This window comes from Erythrolamprus reginae, chromosome 3 (genome assembly GCF_031021105.1).
Source record: "Erythrolamprus reginae isolate rEryReg1 chromosome 3, rEryReg1.hap1, whole genome shotgun sequence".
Lineage (NCBI taxonomy): Eukaryota > Metazoa > Chordata > Lepidosauria > Squamata > Dipsadidae > Erythrolamprus > Erythrolamprus reginae.
In genome coordinates this window covers 96,587,198-96,603,366 of record NC_091952.1, presented here as the reverse complement: position 1 = coordinate 96,603,366, position 16,169 = coordinate 96,587,198, and the positions used below count along the sequence as shown (strand labels likewise).

General features: G+C 41.4%; 1 protein-coding gene across 2 annotated transcripts in view; it reads right to left on the bottom strand.

The window, feature by feature from the left end:
* Positions 1–538: 538 nt before the first annotated feature.
* Positions 539–16,169, bottom strand: part of PRKACB (protein kinase cAMP-activated catalytic subunit beta) — a 90,568-nt gene continuing 74,937 nt past the window's right edge. The window contains exons 7-10 of one of the 2 annotated variants that reach the window (XM_070746266.1): positions 12,175–12,270; positions 11,345–11,467; positions 4,839–5,003; positions 539–3,579 (exon numbers count right to left, since the gene is read on the bottom strand). In XM_070746266.1, coding sequence (XP_070602367.1) covers positions 3,454–3,579; positions 4,839–5,003; positions 11,345–11,467; positions 12,175–12,270 — 510 coding nt within the window. In that variant the 3' untranslated portion in view covers positions 539–3,453. Of the gene's footprint in view, positions 3,580–4,838; positions 5,004–6,639; positions 7,832–11,344; positions 11,468–12,174; positions 12,271–16,169 lie in introns of those variants that run through there. The other variant, XM_070746267.1, reaches the window with a different exon arrangement.

Sequence of the window (16,169 nt, the reverse complement as noted above, 5' to 3'; positions counted from 1 at the left end):
AATCCCTTTTTGAGAAATATCCAGAAACTGCCCCTCCCATTAAAAAATACACCTCAATTAAATGGTAAGTATGTTAGATTCCTTATGGTCTCAGAGATGTAATATAGACCATCTCTGTAGTTACAGAACAGGGGTGGGCAATTCATTTTGCCATAGGGCCGCATGAGAAATTGGGATGGTTTTAGACGGCTGGACTAATATTTTAAATGTTATATGCACACATTTCCATGCTTATGTCTTAAGTCCAGTACCAGTTCGGAAGATTACAAACCAATGTTTTTCAACCTGTCTGGACATCCTAGGTTGAGAAAGACTGTTACAAACCAACATTTTCCTTTAGAAAGGAATCCTGTACTAATAGGCATATTTTTTAGAAACATTACGAGATTAACTAGATAGGAATTAGGCCTAACATCATGTCACTTGCAGTGTATTCCTCAAAATAAAACTTGTTTTACAAAAAGCACATAAATTTGATTGCCATGGCAAAGGAGAATACAAAATGGGATATACTACCTTATAAAAAAGCAGCACAGTCTTTATGCAGTGTTGTACATAATTTAATTTGCAGTTCTGTATATAAACTTTTACTGTATTGCACACTATTATAACAAACTAATTATTTTCAAAGAAATCAGTAAATACTTAAAGGATTTTAAAAATAAGGGTTTTAATGCAGCTGACAAAAAAAGAGAAGCAATTTACTTAATGAGATACATTTTTATGTTGAAAATGAGATACATACAGCTAGAGTACAGTTAAAAGATACCATACAGTCCAACACTTAATTCCTCAAATTGTGTAAAATTAACAAGTCTCTACTGTCAAATATACAGTATTTCATATGATGGAAACGTTTTTTGTTTTTTAAATTAGACAGAGGCATCTTTATCTTCTTGTGGCTTTTGTATATTTAAAATGATAGGACCATTTAGCACAATTCCAAATGTGTACTTCAACACAAGTCTTCTTGCTGTCCTCCAGATGTGTTGGACAGAAATCCCCTTATTTTTTTCAGCATATCCAGTGCTGCCAGGGAGTGATTGTTGACATATCTGGAAGACAGCATGCTGGAAAATGTGTTTTCATGCACTGTGAATAGCAACTTCCTTATATTTTTTCCAGCCCCTTTCTATTCAATCTATTACTCCCTTATTATGATTTATGTTTACTGTTTATTTCTGACAATGTAAAATATTTAAACAAGCAAAAATCAAAAGAATGAAAAAGGTGTTTCAAAATTGTCCACCTAAAGTTGAGAACTTAGACATGCTAGAATCCATTCCATGGACATCCAGAAGTAAGCCTCATATTTACATATATTTAAAATTACCCAATTAAACTACTGGCTAAAATTCATACCAGAATTTTTAAAAAATGATCTGCAGCATTTATTAAAATCCATGAACAAATTAATGAATTTATTGGATACAGCTAGCATACAACAGCATGTCCTCTGTCTAGATGAAATACAAAAAAACCTAACCTTTTTCATACAAATAATTGTTTAATTTATTAATGTGACAGTATATTACATAAAAATTTTAAACTGCAGATTTTCATATGCTTGTCTTGCACATAGACAGACAGTAGTGGACAAAGATGGCAAACAACTAACAATGATTAGCAAAACTGCCTGACAACTTAAAGATGTGCAGAAGATTGTATGATTCATCATATTCTAGACTGAAAAATGTCTACAGAGGTTTTCATTAAAGGAGTGTCACAGAGATTAAAAGGAAATGATGCCAATTATTGGCATTGTAGAGAATCCATTGATTACCTAGCAATTTGGATCAATTGGATAGAATAACCCTTCATTCTTGTAGACATATAAATTGAACATAAAACACGAGTCTAAGTGTACTGATGTGCCATCTTAAGACAGGCCCTCTTGGGATAAATCAGAAAGTAAGTGCCTAATTAAAAACTGCATGGATAAATTTAAAAGCACAAGGACATGTGCTGAGCTACTGATCATTAAACACTGAAACAGAAGTCTGAAAAAGTGCTGGAAGCAAGCACATGGCAGCAATATCCATACAGGTCAGTGGATGAGATTATATGAATTCAATCCAATCAATTCTTTGTGCAACCATAAATTTCATTTCACCAAAAGAAAAATATGTTAGAAATGAAGACACCACATTACAGATGGTGGCAGTTTCAAACGTCGTCTCTTTTCTATATGAATGTAGTGCTGCTGATAGAAACCATGATTTGAGCAGCATTCCATCCTTGAATTTACTAATATAGTATACCAGAATAAAAACTTGGCATTTGTTTCTTTTATTCTTCACAGCTAACAGAAATACCAGGTTTATCTAGCAACTTATCAATATTTTAATACTAAATTTTCAATTTGCTAAACCATTTATTCTCATAGCTAAAGAGATAAAAAAGATGCTTCCCCCCCTTCAATAAAAAAAAGGGTTGAAATGTGAAATACTTCAGGAGCCCCACTGACATTACTAAAAATCCTAGTCTCAATACTGACCAAATCTTCTGCAAGTTCCAGGCTTTCAGGTGTTTATAACCTATTTAAATAGTCAATTCTTTAGATGCAAGTTACTAAACATGATTAAATATGGTCCAAAGCCCAGACTGGATAGAATTGTTCCTGCTTACTGAGACTGTGCTACTTATGGCACAGTATGCTTACAGCATATTAATTTACTGCCTAGGAAAATAACACAAACTATAAGGCAGGGAGAAGAACTGCCAGCAATGTAAAAAACCAAGGCACAGGGCTAGCTACTGTACCCTATACAAATTTTCCAATTTTGAAAATAGTTTGGTCAGTCTCCAGGAAGAGATCCTTAAGTCAATTAGCATACCCTCATATGATGATAAATATACTACTTTCAAAATGCTAATGAAGTTGGGATAGGTTTAGATTGTTTTATCAAAGTAAACAAAGAAACAAAAAAAAACCACTAAAAGAAACCCCTATGAACTGTAGCCTCACGCACAAAGATGGACACAGAAGGATTGGCCAGCACAAACTAGAAGCAACATTTACCTTCCATTTCAGTCTAACTTGTATTTAGCCTGAACACCTTCAGTTTCATTCATATACATACATTATTCAAAATAAAATGGAGCATTCTTGAGTAAAAGGCTACTTCATTTTAAAAAAGTGGGTCAGAGAAAAGAGGAGAAATTAACAATACACAGAAAACAAAGGAAACAATAGAAACCAAAAGGTAAATAGGAAAAGTGGTCTATATTCTGTGTAACAGCACAAACCGTGCTTGCTTAATTGTGCCTAGTTATAAGGATTGGTGCAACCTGCACACATGGAAGATGGCAATAAAGACCTCAGTCAGCTTTGTGGAATGAAGTAACTAGGTAATTGTTTTGACATATGATGGTCTCAGCTCCACTTCATGAGTTAACAGAGTGCAAAGACCCCAATATGAGCCCTGATGTCCTCTTATCCTCCAACAAGTACTAAAAATCAGCAAATTCTTTTGCACATTTCTCTGTTAGAGAAACACGGATATCTTCTTCTTCATAATCATCAAAGTTGCTGGTATCTCCTGGGCCTCGACATTTTGGTATGAATGGAGCTTCTACCTGTATTAAAAAAAGCACAAACAGTTGTTAATTGCTAAGAATTAAATACTAAAAAAAAATAATAAAGCCTTCAAAAACAATCATTACAAGGACTATTTGATAGAATGAAAAATTTGCCAAAGAACAAACAGAAATACATTGTGTCACCGACTGTGTGAATCAAGGAGTTACACAGATCAGGAAACTGCCAAAATAACAAAATTAATGTAGCAAAATCAAGTCAAAATGTAGTTGTTGTTGTTGTTATTATTATTATTGTTATTATTATTATTATTATTGTTGTTGTTGTTGTTGTTGTTATTATTATTATTATTATTATTATTTTGTTCATTCTAATCCTGCTTATTTGGGGATTGTGGTTCTCCATGTCTCATTCAAAGGCTAGGATTGCTATGTGACTAAAAAAGAAGAAAATAAATGTGTATACTTGGTCTAGTGTTAAGGACTAGCTATATAGTCAAATTATAGTACTTTTTAAAAAAAACAACCCAAAACCAATTGTATAAACCAGATTTTGACATTGGGTTTTCAAAGGTATATCAATTTATTTTTTAAAAAATTGCATTTATTTGAGAGTCCTCATAGGCATAAACACATTTCTGAAATACACTGCATAGCTATGTAACTAGTTTTTAAATAAATTATTATGTTTCAGATTAGGCTTTTAAATAATGTTTTTGTAAAACAGCATGCCTATGAACCTTGAAACTATTATATGACTACTAGAAATGCTTACTGTACAAAAATTCAAAAAATATTATTTCCCAAGATAACTTTAAGAAGATTTGTAAGTTAAGAATTTAAAGATTCCCAAAATATTTTAGAGAAAGAATGATAATTTTTCTCATAGAAACTACTAGTAAATACTATTGCTTTGGTGAGAGTTAGCTTAGGAATCATCTTTGTCTCTGTTACTTATGTGAAGAAGAATACCCAGTATCTATATATATGGAACAATATTTTAGAGAAGCCAATAAAAGGAGACCACAGCTGTACTGGAAATCATTTGATATCAAGAAGCAAGTGGAGGTTTCTACAATTAAAAGAGGAAGGAATGGAACCCTTCTGCTTTTGAATAGAGGCAAGATGGATTGATTTAGGAACTCACTGGTTCTAATCTTATGATTCTAAGGTCCAAAATACTTTGGAAATATTGTGTGTTTTAAAGGTAAAAGCAGATACAGCAACTTTAAATAAGAAAGGACAGGGAAATTTTCATTAGCTGTCGCTGAATTCCTTTTAAATAAACACAAACTTACCTTTCTCTGGTAAATGGCAATCCAATCTGTAGTGGCAAACCATTTGTGGTTTTTAATGTCATTTACTCCATTCTTGAGATTTCCATACCGCTTGGTCAAATCTACCTGGAGTAAATTTCTTAATAAATCCTTAAGATCTGAACTGAAATGCGATGGAAAACGTACCTACAAAATATATCCAATACATTTACTGTAGCAATATATGTGATTTTATTTGAAAAGGATGACAGATGAGTTAGAGATATATACAGTGATCCCCCGATTATCGCGAGGGTTCCGTTCCAAGACCCCTCGCGATAATCGATTTTTCGGGATGTAGTGGTGCAGAAGTAAAAACACCATCTGCGCATGCGCGCCCCTTTTTCCATGGCCGCACATGCGCAGATGGTGGAGTTTGCGTGTGGGCGGCGGGGAAGACCCGGGGAAGACCCAGGGAAGGTTCCTTCGGCCGCCCAACAGCTGATCTGCTCCGCAGCGCGGCAGCAGCGAGGAGCTGAAGATGGGGTTTCCCCGTTGCCCAGGCAACGGGGAAACCCCATCTTCGGCTCCTCGCTGCTGCCGCGCTGCGGAGCAGATCAGCTGTTGGGCGGCCGAAGGAACCTTCCCTGGGTCTTCCCGCCGCCCAGGCAAAGGGGAAACCCCAAGATCGCTTGCCGCTTGCCCGTTCGCCCGCCCGCCCGGCTGCTCGCTTGCCGCTCGAGAGCAAGGGGGGGAGAGATAGAGAAAGAGAGAGAAGGAAAGAAAGAGATGAGAGAGGGAGGAAGAGAGTGTAAGAGAGGAAGAAGCAAGATAGAGAAAGAGAGAGAGAAAGAAAGATGAGAAAGGAAGGGAGTGACGTCATCGGGTGGAAAAATCGCGATATAGCGTTTCGCAATGATCGAGATCGCGAAACTCGGGGGATCACTGTAGTGTAAATCAAACATTGTATATTTTTATACTTTTGAATATTTCCATTCACAGAGATAAAGCCTATCAAAATTCAAACATATCTATGTTTTCTTTCAAAGATTTTGGCTAGTTCTCGAGTTACAACACTCATTTAGTGACTGATCAAAGTTACGACAACACTGAAAAAATATGACTATTTTTCACATGGCTGTTGCAGGTTCCCCATGGTCACATGATCAAAATTCAGATGTTTTTGCAATTGGTTCATATTTATGACAGTTGCAGTGTCCTGGGTCATGTGATCAGCTTTTGCGACTTTCTGACAAGCAACATCAATGAGGAATCCAGATTCACTTAGCAACCACGTTACTAACTTCACAAATGTAATGATTTACTTAACTGTGGTAAGAAGAGTCGTAAAATGGAGCAAAACTGACTTAACAAATCAATTTCACTTAGCAACATCAATTTTAACTCGAGGACTATCTGTACATGGGTTTCCTAAGCTTCCCAAAGGACAATTGCATGGACAATTTCTGAGCACCAGATAGAACAGTGGTTGTTTTTTTACAGGTCTGCTACTCCAAAGATAGATATTTATATAACATTCTATCAAAGCTGATTTACCCGGGGGGGGGGGGGGATTGCAAAAGAATTTTAATAGATTGATATTTTATTTTCCCAGATATTTAGTTGTTACTGCTCCCCACCTCCACCCCTAAATATGCCCTATTTTGTGGGGGATTCTGGAGGAAGAATTATTCCACTCTTCCAATTGGAAATTTTGTTTGCTTGTAAATATTCTATTTTTTGGTCAACCCAGAGAGACACTACTAATATGAAATAGTTATCTTTATATCATTTACTATATGCTTTGCCCTCTGCACGATTTCATGTAAAGAATCATGTGTTATAAACCTTAGTCCCTTTTATTCACAATAAAGTTAAATCACTCACAGGATTTCCTTTTTGTGTCACATAATGTTTACACACAATTTAAACACGTTAGGAACTCAAGAGTCATAAAAGGAATGTGAGAACACCACATGCATAATTATACTTCATTCTTAACACTAATAAGTAACTGAACAGAAAAATTAAGACAGAACTTAATTCCAAATGAAACCTAATCTATGTTGCTAGTGGTGAAATAGTAGTTAGTACAACTATATTTTGAAAGAAACACAAGACAAATTAATAACTAACAATGATCATTAGTTTTTAGAAAAACTAGATAAATTTTTGAAAGTCAGAGGGAAAAAGGAAGGAAATGTCAGAAATCAAGAACATAGACCAACCACAATCAATCATACTTCTCACTAATAGTACTGCATCTTTTAAAATGTTTTTTTTTTGTTCAAATCAATCAAGAACCCCATGAAGCATTATTTCCATGAGGTCCCCTGTGCCACACAAAAATGGAGAAGAATATTGCAAACAAATGCATTATACCATACATACAATGAGATTCAGAAAAAAAAGTACCACTGTTTTAAGCAAATCTAGCCACTGAAGTTAACATGACTCTTAAAGCAGTAGTATTTCATTTTTTGTTTGTTTGCTTTATTTTGTTTTCCAGGCTCACAGGAGGATAAAAATCAGATTAATTTAAAGAATAGCATAGAAGTGCTACTATAGTCACTCTTGTGTGAGTCAGACGTTCTTCTTCCCCATCATTCGCAAAGAATGTATTGTCCTTGTCCAAACTATCCATAGCAAAAAGCAGGTGCCACAATGTTCCTTCCCTAACATTGAGTGGTATCAAAAGTTGATATCCCCTCCTCTTTAAAATTGCTGGCTCCTGACGAGCACCTGTACCCAACTGAACTGCTACTCCCTGCTTCCATGCTGTTTAAGCTGTTACAACATCAAAGCCACCATTATAATGGGCGACTATCTTCCTGTTTCCAATTTGGAGTTACAGAGTCTTTCAGTCTTCACGACGGGTGATTTAACTTTTGCCACGATGTTCTCTGAGTTCCTTACTTGTTCGTCTGTTCCCCCAGAGATGAAATGTCCTGGCATGGGCCTCCAAACTTCAGGGAATTCAGGTTCGGGGTGAAGAGCTCAGCTCTGCCTCACCCGCTCGCCGTGGTTCCTCCCCCCTAAATATGTAATTTCTTCTTTAATTCCTATCTATGCCAAACAGATTTATAGTCCAGATTACAGTATATAAATTATTCTAATCTATCTCTATCCATCCATCCATCCATCCACCCACCCACCCACCCACCTACCTACCTACCTACCTACTTATAAGCCAAATACCACTCACTCATAACAAAATCTCCAGAACTGTAAAGCCTACAAGCTTGAAAGTTGGCACACATGTTCCTTTTGGCTTCTAAAGTAGGTGCTCGCTCAGAAAGGATTTTTTGAAATGACCATCAGATCATTAGCATTTTTTATACAGTATTATATTAACACGCTCTAATGCTAAAGAGTTAGACATTCTACTCCCCCTCCCCACCCAAAAAGAACTCTGTTCCAATTGCCAGGTCCTTATATTAATATGCTCTGATACTACCCCTTCACTAAACCAGGCATAGGCGTGGCCAGCGTGTGATTCCTCTGGCCTATGGGCTGGGAATTTAGATATTCCACTTCTTTTCCCCACCCGAAAAGGACTCTGTTCCAACTGCCAGTTGCCTTATATTAACACTCTCTGATGCTAATGAGTTACGCATTCTACATACATTTCCAAGCTTTGTCACTTTATCAAACCTGATCATATAGTTGCATAGTGAAGCACGGGTATTCATCTAGTATGTTATATTTTAGTTTACTTTTTCAGCTTACTATGGCATCTTCCTATACTTTAAACAATAATTTAAAATAACATGAAGGGTATTTATGTTATTTAGCACTCAATGAATATACAGTGGTACCTCGTGATACGAACCCCTCGTGATACGAACATCTCGAGATACGAACCCAGGGTTCGGAAATTTTTTGCCTCTTGTTACGAACTTTTTCTGGCTTACAAACCGGGTGTCGCCCGGCTGTAACCTTCTGAAACAGCCGGGCACTTCTCCGCGGCCTTCGGAACCCGAACCTGAACTTTTGCTGAATTTCCGGGTTCGGTGTTCAGGAGAATGCCGAGAAGCCCCCCGTCTGTTTCAGAAGTTGACAGCCGGGCGGCAGCGCTTCTCGACGGCCTCCCGAACCCGAAAAGTTCTGAAACAGCCGGGCGCTTCTCTGCGGCCTCCAGAACCCGAACTTTTGTTGAATTTCCGGGTTCGGCATTCGGGAAAACGCCGAGAAGTCCCCTGGCTGTTTTAAAAGGTGACAGCTGGGCGCCGCCACCCAGCAGAGTGCCATTTTGCGATCTGCGGTGGGTTCGTAAGCCGAAAAAAGTTCGTATGAAGAGGCAAAAAATTTCCGAATCCCCGGTTCGTATCTCGAAATGTTCGTATCACGGGGGGGTTCGTATCACGAGGTACCACTGTATCTAGCAAGGACATAACCAGTGACATAAAAAGGATGAAATTGAAAAATTCTCCCCACAACTTGCTTTCAGGTGATTATCATTCCTAGTTGTTTTAAATCCTTCTGTATAGAGCTATTTAAAGATGATTCAAAAAATGCTAGACATATGGATAGTCAACAATTAAGTAAAGTTAGTTAATTAAGGACAATTTGAATTAAGAGACAAATCAAAGGATAACTTTCAATTTTAGGGACAAAATTTATACTTTTTCTAACTTATTAATGAAGAGAAGAAAAATGTCTAATTTTGTTGTTACTACTATTTTACTATTGTTGCACTACTATTAATCTTCTCATAATTCCCATCACCTATCTTCTCCCACTAATAACCGTATGACTATAACTTTGTTACTTGTATCCTTACAATTTATATTGACTGGTTTCTAATTTGATTTGATTGCTTATTTGTACTCAGACTATCATTACATATTGTACCTTATGACAGTGTTTCCCAACCGGTGTGCCGCGGCACACTGGTGTGCCACGAGACATGGTCAAGTGTGCCGCGAGGCGGAGGCCAGCAAAGGTTGTTTTGAAAGTCGGCCCCCTCGCGCGCATGGCTTCTCCTCGCTAATAGCGGCGGGCAATAGCCAGGGGAGGGGCGGCTTCTGCAAGTGGGAGCTCCAAGGCTGAGGCTTCCACTTGTGGCTGTCCCCGCCCGATCCATCCTTCTCTCCGGCTTTCTTGGGGCGCGGCTCCTCCCACAGCTGTGGCTGCAGCGGCACTGGCGATCCGTCCGCTAGCCGCTCCGAGCGCTGTGGGAACGCCCACCCCTCTCACAGTCCTGCTCGGTCTTCTCGGCCACCTACATGCTGCGGGAAGCCCGGGAAAACCAAGCAGAGCCCCAGGCCAGGCAGAAGAATGCCGCTGCCTTGCTATCCCGCTTCTCTCTGGCCATGCGGTTGCAGAAGCAAGCTCTCCCCCCTCACACGCACACTTTCGGCTGGGCAGGGGGCGAAGCCGACCCCCTGGCTGCTGGCGAAGGAGGTTCGCTCGAGCCTCAGAAAGGAGGTGGATTCAGGCAAAGAGCCTGGCGCAACGGGCACAGCGTTGGAAAGCGAGCGGGCGGTGGGGGCGCTTCGCTTCTGCCTTCCTGAGGCGCTTTTTTTGGGCTCCGCGTCCGGCGAGTTTCTGCCTTGCCTTGCCTACTTAACGCCGCGGGAGAGATGCTAATTCCCATCCCAAACAGTCCGTCTTTTCCCTCAGGAGTGGGTGGGCGTTTTGTCCCTGGCAGCATCAGAAGGACAACAGATGACTAATCCCGCTAGAGAACAAGAGAGAGAAAGCATGAGAGAGAAAGAAAATAAGAGAGAGAACGAGAGAGAGCAAAAGAGAGAGAGAGAGGTGCTTCTTGAAGCATATGGTAAAAAGCACCCAAATAATAAGAAAAAAACCCCAGCCCACACCTGTTTTTGAAAAGAATAAAAGAGGAAAAAAACCCAGCCCTCAACTGGTTTTGGAAATGGTTCGAGTGTGTATACACACACACGCATAGAGGGGAGAGAGACAGGGATGGAAAAAGAGGAGAAGTGAGAGGAGAAGGAATGAGGGGAAAAGGGAGGAAGAGAGAGAAATGAGAAACATGAGAGAGAAAAGGGGGAAAGACAGGAGAAGTACCCAGAAATGAGAGAGCGGTATAAATTTGAGGAGGGATGATTGATGATTGACTGTATTTATAAGAGGATGTTACATGGGATTGTATATATGAGGGGGGTATGTATGTATGTATGTATGTATGTATGTATGTATGTATGTATTTATTTATTTATTTATTTATTAGATTTGTGTCATTTTGGTTGGTGGTGTGCCCCAGGATTTTGTAAATGTAAAAAATGTGCCACGGCTCAAAAAAGGTTGAAAATCACTGCCTTATGATTCTTAACGAACCTATATTTTATTTTATGTACACTGAGATCATATGGAGCCGCCCCGAGTCCTCGGAGAGGGGCGGCATACAAATCCAAATCAATCAATCAACAAACAAACAAACAAACAAATAAATATGTTCCAAGACAAATTCCCTATGTGTCCAATTACACTTGGCCAATAAAAAAATTTATTCTATTCTAAAAATTATATAAATAAGAAAGCACAGATGTTGTCTGTGCTATTCTCATGAAAATGCTTACCTTTCCAGAAACAATTTTTTCATAAATCTGGATTGGTTGATCTGCAAAGAATGGAGGATATCCAGCTGCCATTTCATAAATTAATACCCCTAAGGCCCACCAATCCACTGCTTTATTGTAGCCCTGATGAAAAATATTGTGATTAGGTCTAATGATAATACCTCATTAAACATTTAGCATTAATTAATTACACACACACACACACACATAAGAATATAAATTCTTCACATTTAGATAGCATAACATAACTTTAAAGGTTTTATTCTCATATTATTCAATAAATAATGTTTGAAGGCATCTAGAACAAAAATAAATGACTATATTATATACATATCTCACAACTGTATTATAAAAATGGGAGACACTTCCACACAGCAAAGAAAATCAAAAGTTCTTTCTACAGCAACTTTTGTGTTTCTCAATTATACCGCTAGTTTACTTGCATATAGGTTTTGCAATTTCACTGGTGAAATGTGTAAGTTAAGAACTACCTATACAGAAACTGACCCTCATGCTTCAAAGAGTCATAAAAGTACTTTACTTTACAGTGCTAAAACCATCCCAAGTAGACTCTTTACCATTTCCTCAAATTAAATGTGTTAAGACTTTAAGATGGCATGTTATAGAATACCAAGCAATATTTGGCTTGAAGAATTTGACTAAATTATTAGATTCTGCATGAGAAAATATTATGACAATATTTGATAATTATTATCTAAGCCATGCATGAGTTTGTTTGAAATTTCAGATGAAACTTCCTCCTAAGCATATTTAGAACAGTGTTTTCCTTTCAGCAATGCTTAATGAACCTGTCAAGTATTTTCAAATACCTTGCTAAGAATTATTTCAGGTGCCAAATATTCTGGAGTCCCACATAACGTCCAGGTTCTTCCTTTTACTCTTTTTGCAAACCCGAAATCTGTGACCTAGGAGAACAGAAAGAATTATTATATTTCTCAAAGTCTGCGGAGAGGGGCAGCATACAAATCCAATAAAATCAAAATCAAAAATCAAATATTTATAAATGAAAATAAAACCAAATTAATGATAATAATATACCACATTTTTCAGAGTATGATGCAGCTTTTTTCTCCCTAAAAGAGGGTGGAAATGTCGATGCATCTTATACACCGAATACAGCCATTTTTGGCCTCCCGAAGCCCCAACCGGCATCCCATTGTTGCAAAAAATAGGCCCGTTTTTCACAAAAAGTGGGTGTGCAGAGGGTTTGGAAGGCCCGCAGAGTACAGTGATCCCCCGATCATTGCGAGGGTTCCGTTCCAGGACCCCTCGCAATGATCGGTTTTTCGCGAAGTAGCGCTGCGGAAGTAAAAACACCATCTGCGCATGCGCAGATGGTGTTTTTACTTCCGCCGCAGCAGCGAGGAGCCGAAGATTGGGGTTTCCCCACCGCCCACGCAAACTCCTCGCTGCCGCTCGCCCGCCCTTCGCCCGCCCACGCTGTTCGCTCGCGCCGCTTTCCAGCTGAGTCCTGAAGCCAATTCGCTTCAGGACTCAGCTGGGAAGCGGCGCGAGCGAACGGCGTGGGCGGGCGAAGGGCGGGCGAGCGGCAGCGAGGAGTTTGCGTTGGCGGTGGGGAAACTCCTCGCTGATGCCCGCCGCTCGCCCTCCCGCCAGCAAGAGGGGGAAGACCCAGGGAAGCCGCCCAGCAGCTGATCTGCCCGGCGCCATCTACGCATGCGTGGCCATAGAAAAAAAGGGCACGCATGCGCAGATGGTGTTTTGACTTCCGGGTTGAAAAATCGCCATATAGCCGTTCGCAATGATCGGGATCGCGATACCCGGGGGATCACTGTATTCCTGGGGGCTAGGGGAAGGCAAAGCCACACGTTTTTTGTAAAAAAAATTGGCCCCCAAATGAGCCATTTTTGCACAACTGGGGGCATTTTTGCCTTCTCTGAGTCCCTAGGATCACTTTGCAGGCTTCCGAAACCCACTCGGCACCCAATTTTTGCAAAAATGGGTGAAAAACAGGCCTGTTTTTCACAAAAATGGCAGCGTTTTTGTCTTTCCCCAGCCACACTCTGCAGGCTTCCCAAACCCTCTGGGTGCCCTATTTTTTTGGAAATACGGATGAAAAATGGATCTCTTCTTGCAAAAACAGGGTGCGCAGAGTGTTTGGAAGGCCTGCAGAGTGTTCCTGGAGGTTGGGGGAAGGCAAAAAGGCCATTTTTGTGAAAAACAGGCCACTTTTTGCAAAAAACAGGGTATGCAGAAGATTTTGAAGGTCTGCAGATGGCTCCTGTGGGCTGGGGAGGACAAAAACTTTTTTTCTTACTTATCTTTTTCAAATCGTGGTGTGTCTTATACACCTGTGCATTTCATAGTCTGAAAAAATATGGCCCATACGTATCAATAAACAGAGGGGTAGTTTGTATGTCATAATGGAAACAAAAGAATAGTAATTTTAGATGTATCTTTTTAATCAAACAAGTCATGATAGGTAACCAATTCATTCATAGAAGTATTAAAAGTAAGAATTAACCCCAAAGTATAAACCTCAGATATGCTATATTCAACAATATGTAATGTCTATAAGATCATTAAGCTTTTGATTTTAACAAGCAGGGAGTTTTTCCAGGGCTGGGGAATCAGTTTTGGAGTCCCAAAATATTTGGCTGAATATAAGGGTCGTCCAGAAGGCAATGCAACACCACCACCCCCCACGATCAGGCTACAGTCAGTGTTCCCTCTAATTTTTTTTGGGGGTGAGCGGAAAAGTATAGTGTCTGAGCGGCAGTCCCTTTGGCACTGGGCGGCATATAAGTATAAATAAATAAAGTAAGTAAGTAAGTAAGTAAATAAGTAAGTAAGTAAGTAAGTAAGTAAGTAAGTAAGTAAGTAAGTAAGTAAGTAAGTAAGTAAGTGTGGGCGTGCGCTATCACACATGAGCAAGTTCTTGCATCCATAATTCTATCCTTTCTATGTCTTCCTCCCTCTTTCCTCCCTCCCACTTTCCTTTCTATCTCTCCCTCCCTCTTTCCTTTCTATCTTTCTTTCCCCTTCTCCAAGCCCTTCCTTTTCCCTCTCCCTAACTACCCCTTCTCCCTCCTTTCTATCTCTCCCTCCCCCTTTCTCTCCCTTCCTTCATCATTCATTCCCTCTCTCTCCATCCCTCTTCCTTTCTCTCTTCCTTCCTTCCTCTCTTTTTTGTTCTTTCTCTCTCCCTCCTTCCCTCCCTCTATGTCTTTCCCTCCCCCTCCTTCCCCCCTCTCTTTCTCTCTCTCTTGCTTTCTTTCCCTGTCTTTCTCTCTTGCTTGCTTTCTCGCTTTCTTTCTCATTCTCTCTCCCCTCCTTTCTCTCTCTCTCTTTCTCTCTCGTTCACCACGCCGGCAACAGAGAGAAAAAGAGAGAGAGAGACAGAGATGGAGAGAGTGTAGGGCGCCGTTGTCTTCGCCTCTGCCCGGCGGCTCTGCAGTGAAGAGGAAGCAGCCGCGCACCGCCTCCCGGGAGCCCGGCCGACTTTTGGAGCCGTTTTGTTTTCGGCCGGGCGGAGGCGGCGCGCGGAGGCGAAGACACGGCGCCCAGCCAAGCTCCGCCTCTCGGGAGCCCGGCCGACTTTTGGAGCCGTTTTGTTTTCAGCTGGGCTCCCGGGAGGCGGAGCGTGGCCGGGCGCCGTGTCTTCGCCTCTGCGCGCGGCCGCCGCCCGGCCGAAAACAAAACGGCTCCAAAAGTCGGCCGGGCGCCGTGTCTTCGCCTCCGTGCGGCTCTGCTGGGCTCCCGGGAGGAGGAGCGTGGCCGGGCGCCGTGTTGCAGCGGAGGAGAAAGAGAGGCGGAGCGGGCAGCGAGCGGCGGGCGGCCAGGTGTTCGGGGGGCAGCCGGCGCGCGCTCCCCAAATCTCCCTGCCAGCCCACCCGCCCGGAACATTCAAAATAAGAAAACCCTTCGCTCTTACTTTGAATGTTCCGGGCGGGCGCGCAGGCAGGGAGATGGGAAATTTTTTGCCTCTTCATACGAACTTTTTTCGGCTTACGAACCCACCGCAGATTGCAAAAAGGCGCTCTGCTGGGTGGCGGCGCCCGGCTGTCACCTTTTAAAACAGCCAGGGGACTTCTCGGCGTTTTCCCAAATGCCGAACCCGGAAATTCAGCAAAAGTTCGGGTTCTGGAGGCCGCAGAGAAGCGCCCGGCTGTTTCAGAACTTTTCGGGTTCGGATTTGGGAGGCCGTCGAGAAGCGCTGCCGCCCGGCTGTCAACTTCTGAAACAGACGGGGGGCTTCTCGGCATTCTCCTGAACACCGAACCCGGAAATTCAGCAAAAGTTCAGGTTCGGGTTCCGGAGGCCGCGGAGAAGTGCCCGGCTGTTTCAGAAGGTTACAGCCGGGCGACACCCGGTTCGTAAGCCGGAAAAAGTTCGTAACAAGAGGCAAAAAATTTCCGAACCCTGGGTTCGTATCTCGAGATCTTCGTATCACGAGGGGTTCGTATCACGAGGTACCACTGTATATTCATTGAGTGCTAAATAACATAAATGCCCTTCATGTTATTTTAAATTATTGGTTAAAGTATAGGAAGATGCCATAGTAAGCTGAAAAAGTAAACTAAAATATAACATACTAGATGAATACCCATGCTTTACTATGCCTCCGGCCCCCTCGCGCTCCTGGCCTCTCGGCCCTGCCCCCCACCCGCCCGGCCTCTCTTTCTCCTCCACTGCAAGAGAGGGGGGAGGGGCAGGCGTTCTCCGGAGGCTGGCGGGCGCGCGGGCCGGTGCGCACTCTTCCCATCTCCCTGCCTGCGTGCCCTCCCGGAACATTCAAAGTAAGAGCGAAGGGTTTTCTTATTTTGAATGTTCCGGGCGGGTG